A 4,246-nucleotide genomic window follows, 5' to 3' on the forward strand; every position below is an offset into this window, starting at 1 on the left:
TTTGCCCTCCTCTCTTCACCCTCCTCTCTCTTCCCTCCTCTCTCTCTCCCTTCCCCTCTCTCTCCCCTCCCCTCTCTCCCCTCGCTTCCCTCCCCTCTCTCCTCTCCCTCCCTCCCTCTGGCCTTGCCGGACAGTGTGCCGCGGTGTCTGTTTCTGCTTGAGCCCTTGCCGCCATGACGGAGTAATCTGATTGGCTGAACTGTGTTTGCTGTCCCCAGGGAGAACATCCTGAAGACAGCCAAGGCCCTGGTCGAAGACACCAAGTTCCTGGTGTCGGGGGCGGCCTCCAGCCAGGAGAAGCTGGCGCAGGCTGCGCAGTCCTCGGTCAACACCATCACCCAGCTGGCAGACGTGGTGAAGCAGGGAGCAGCCAGCCTTGGCTCCAATGACCCAGAAACACAGGTACCCGCACATGAGTCCCCAGGCAATAGACGTGGAGCTCGGAAAACACGGCAGCTCCTGACGAAGGGTTTCGGTCCGAAATGTTGACTGTCCTGCTCCTCGGGTGCTCTCTGACCTGCTGTGCTTTCCCAGCTTCACATCTATTGACTCTGGCCTCCAGCATCTGCAGTCCCTTACTGTCTCCAAGTCACTGCACTCAATGGCTGGGGAATAGATACTGACCCCATTCACTCACAACATATGTGGGTTGGCAAACATAAGGCTTGAGAGCAGGAGTAGGCCATCCAGCCCATCGAACCTGCTCTACGATTTGATACAATCTCATCCCGGCCTCAGCTCCACTCTCCTGATTCCTCATTCAGACTCCGTCTACCTTGTCCTGAATCAGTGTCCCAGCACTTTACTAAAATTCATTACCAGCATGAGGGTGTCACTGGCTAGGCCAGTATCGCCCATCCCTCATTGCCCTGAGGGCAGTTAAGAGTCAACCACATTGCTGCAGGTCTGGAGTCACATGTAGGCCAGACCAGGTAAAGATGGCAGTTTCCTTTCTCAAAGTACGGATTGGTTTTTCCGACAAGTGATCATGGATTCACAGTCTTTACTGGACTCTTAATTCCAATTTTTTAAAATTGAATTCAAGTCCCCAGAACATTACCTGGGTCTGTGGATAAACAGCCCTGCGATAATACCACCATCCTCTGGGATAGTGAATTCCATCGATTCAAGATCCTTTGAGGGAAGTGATTCATAGAATTCCCACAGTGTGAAAGCAGGCCATTCAGCCCATTGAGTCCACACCGACCATCCAGGGAGCATCCCATCCAAACCCACCCATTCCTTGTAACCCTGCATTTTCCCATGGCTAACCCACCTAACCTGCACATCCCTGGACACTATAAACAATTTAGCATTGCCAATCCACCTAACCAGCACTTTGGATTGTGGGAGGAAACCCACACAGACACAGGGAAAACACGCAAACTCCTCACAGATAGCTGCCCGAGGCTGGAATCGATCTCAAGTCCCCGGCTCTGTGAGGTAGCAGTGCTAACCACTGGGCCACCGTGCTGCCTTACCTCTGTTTTAAATCTGTCACCCCTTATCCTAAACCAATGATCTTGCGACCTGAATTGCAGGGGAAGCAGATTAGAGTTCATCGTGTCACGGTTGGTAGAACCTATCCCAGTTCTCCCCCGCTAAGGTCGGAGTTCAGGGATTCAAGTCCTACTCCAGAGATCCTGATGGTTCAGTGCAGTTCTTCAGGACTGCCCTTCATTTGAAATATGTAACTCCTGCCCTCTGGGTTTGATATCAGAGATCCTGTAAACTGACCCAGGGCATGGTTTAGAGTTAGGGCAAGAGCAAGATTTTTATTTCTCCCCAGGATTTTGATCAATATTTACCTGAAATCACAGTAAATCAGTAGTTAGCACTGCTGCCTCCCAGCGCCAGGGAACCGGGTTCGATTCCAGCCTCAGACAACTGTCAGTGTGGATTTTGCAATTACCCCCGTGTCTGTGTGGCTTTCCTCCAGGTACCCCGGTTTCCTCCCACAGTCCAAAGATGTGCAGGTTATGGTGGATTGGCCATGCTAAATTGCCCATAGTGTCCAGGGATGTGCAGGCTGGGTGGGTTAGCCATGGGAAATGCAGGGTTAGGGATAGGGTTGGTGGGTAGGATGCTTTTCAAAGATGCAGACGCAGTAGACTGAATGATTTCTTTCTACACTATCAGAATTCTATGATAAATCTAGACAGACCAGGTATGGAGCTGGGATCCCGGTTCAACAGGAGGTGCTGTGTGTTTTCAGTGATCCACCATTAATCATTGCTCAGTTGACAGAGAGAGTTCAGCTATTGGTGAACTGAGGCACTGTCTGTGGGTCTTTAGGTGGTGCTCATCAATGCAGTGAAGGATGTGGCAAAGGCTTTGACCGACCTCATCAGCGCCACAAAATGTGCAGCTGGCAAACCCGCTGACGATCCATCGATGTACCAACTGAAGAGCGCGGCCAAGGTACAGTGCAAAAGGCATGGGGCAGAAATGGGGACCGGGGGACTCAGGGATGGAGCAGGGAAAAGGTGGGAGTTAGTGGGGGTAGAGCTGGGACTTTGAGGAGGGGAAGGGATTGAAGGAGTGAGAGTTGGTTAGGAGAGGAGTTTGGGTGGGAGGGGCGAGTGTTGGTGGAGTGAGGAGATTGAGGGGTGGGATTGTGGGGTGAGGGGTTCAACTGGGAGGTGAGGGATGGGATTTTGGGATGGTGGGATTGAGACTGTGGGGTGGGAGGTGTGACTATGGGATGGTGGAATTGAGGGATGGGACTGTAGGCTGGTTTTTGCGACTCTGGGGTGAGGGTCCTGAGTGGGGAAAGTGGCGTACTGACAGATGTCTCCAGTTGTGTGTATTGGTTGTGTGACCCACAATTCCACATCAATTACCAGCCTTACAATGGTGTAATTTGTCCTGAATTGATTTTATCATTTAACGGTTTTCAAAAAAAAATTACAAGTGCTAAATTATGAGAATGTATTCCACGGGCCTGTGTTTTTTTGCACAAAGAGGAGCAGTGTGTGAACTAATTAAAGGGTTGATAATGTTTTTTAAAAGAAGCTATTGAGGGAAATGATTTCCTGTTGTGGGACATTTACCTTCAAACTGGGCATCCAGGGCTAATGTGAGGAATTATCCCCTGACACAGGAGGACAATAGAAGTTGGGAAGTCTCTCTCCCAGAAACCTTTGGAGTTTGAGGTACTGGGTGGGGGAAGGATGTAGGGAGTGTCAATTATAAGGAGTAAAATTGAGATTGCTGGATACAAAGGTGACAGAGCCAAGGTGGGTAGGTGCACTTAATACCTCAATGAGCGCGGAGCAGGCTCGAGGGGGCTGAATGGCCTCCTCTTGTTCTTGTGACAATGCAATGACCTGGTTTTCCTCCCTCCCCTCCCCTCCCTCTCCATAGGTGATGGTTACAAATGTCACATCACTCCTGAAAACAGTGAAAGCTGTGGAGGATGAGGCCACACGAGGTACCAGGGCGCTCGAGGGAACGATAGAGAGCATCAAACAGGAGCTGGCGGTATGTGAGAGCCCTGCATCTTCAGTTTAAACTTGCGCACGAGCCTGCGCCCTTAGGAAACTTTTCACCCAGTGGTATCGTTTTTTTACCATTCACTTCCCAACTTCCTCAGCTTCTAAACTGATTGTAAGTCCCCATTTTTAATCACTAGCCCATTGGCTCGCTGCTGAGGCCATAAATACATCTTTGGAATCTAAAGAGTTTTGGAAGATGACACCATTTCCATAGCCAACCCATTTAGTATCCTGGGGTGTGGATTATCAGGCCCTGGGAATTTATCAATTTTCAGTCCCGTTAATTTCTCCTTCAATTCTTCCTTCCCCCAAAGACCTAAAGAACATTTGGGAATGTTTCTGGGTCGCCTTCTGTCCATCAAATCACAGAAGTGTTAGGGTGCAGAAGGAGGCCATTCAGCCCATCTGCCTGTACCAGCTCATTAAATGAGTATCATTATTTGCAACCAATTTCCTTCTTTCTCTCCCATATCCCTGCACGTAATTTCTATTCGAATAATCATCTAGTACCTCATAAATGTCTTAACAGAACCTGCATTGGCCTGCACCATATTTCCAGGCAATGCGTTCCAGACCCTACCTACTCGCTGTGTGGAAAAACACTATTTTCTTGCTTCACGGTTGCTGTTTTTAAATTGAGTCATAGCGTTGTACAGCACGGAAACCGACCTTTCGTCAAACCCATTCATGCCACCAAACATCCCAATCTGACCTAGTCTCGTTTACCAGCATTTGGCCCATATCTCCCC

General features: G+C 49.6%; 1 protein-coding gene across 1 annotated transcript in view; it reads left to right on the plus strand.

The window, feature by feature from the left end:
- Positions 1-4,246, plus strand: part of tln2b (talin 2b) — a 297,300-nt gene that overhangs the window by 283,424 nt on the left and 9,630 nt on the right. Inside the window, exons 47-49 of the mRNA XM_043680129.1 lie at positions 219-402; positions 2,296-2,421; positions 3,367-3,487. Coding sequence (XP_043536064.1) covers positions 219-402; positions 2,296-2,421; positions 3,367-3,487 — 431 coding nt within the window. The remainder of the gene's footprint in view (positions 1-218; positions 403-2,295; positions 2,422-3,366; positions 3,488-4,246) is intronic.

This window comes from Chiloscyllium plagiosum, chromosome 40, assembly GCF_004010195.1.
Source record: "Chiloscyllium plagiosum isolate BGI_BamShark_2017 chromosome 40, ASM401019v2, whole genome shotgun sequence".
Taxonomy (NCBI): Eukaryota; Metazoa; Chordata; class Chondrichthyes; order Orectolobiformes; family Hemiscylliidae; genus Chiloscyllium; species Chiloscyllium plagiosum.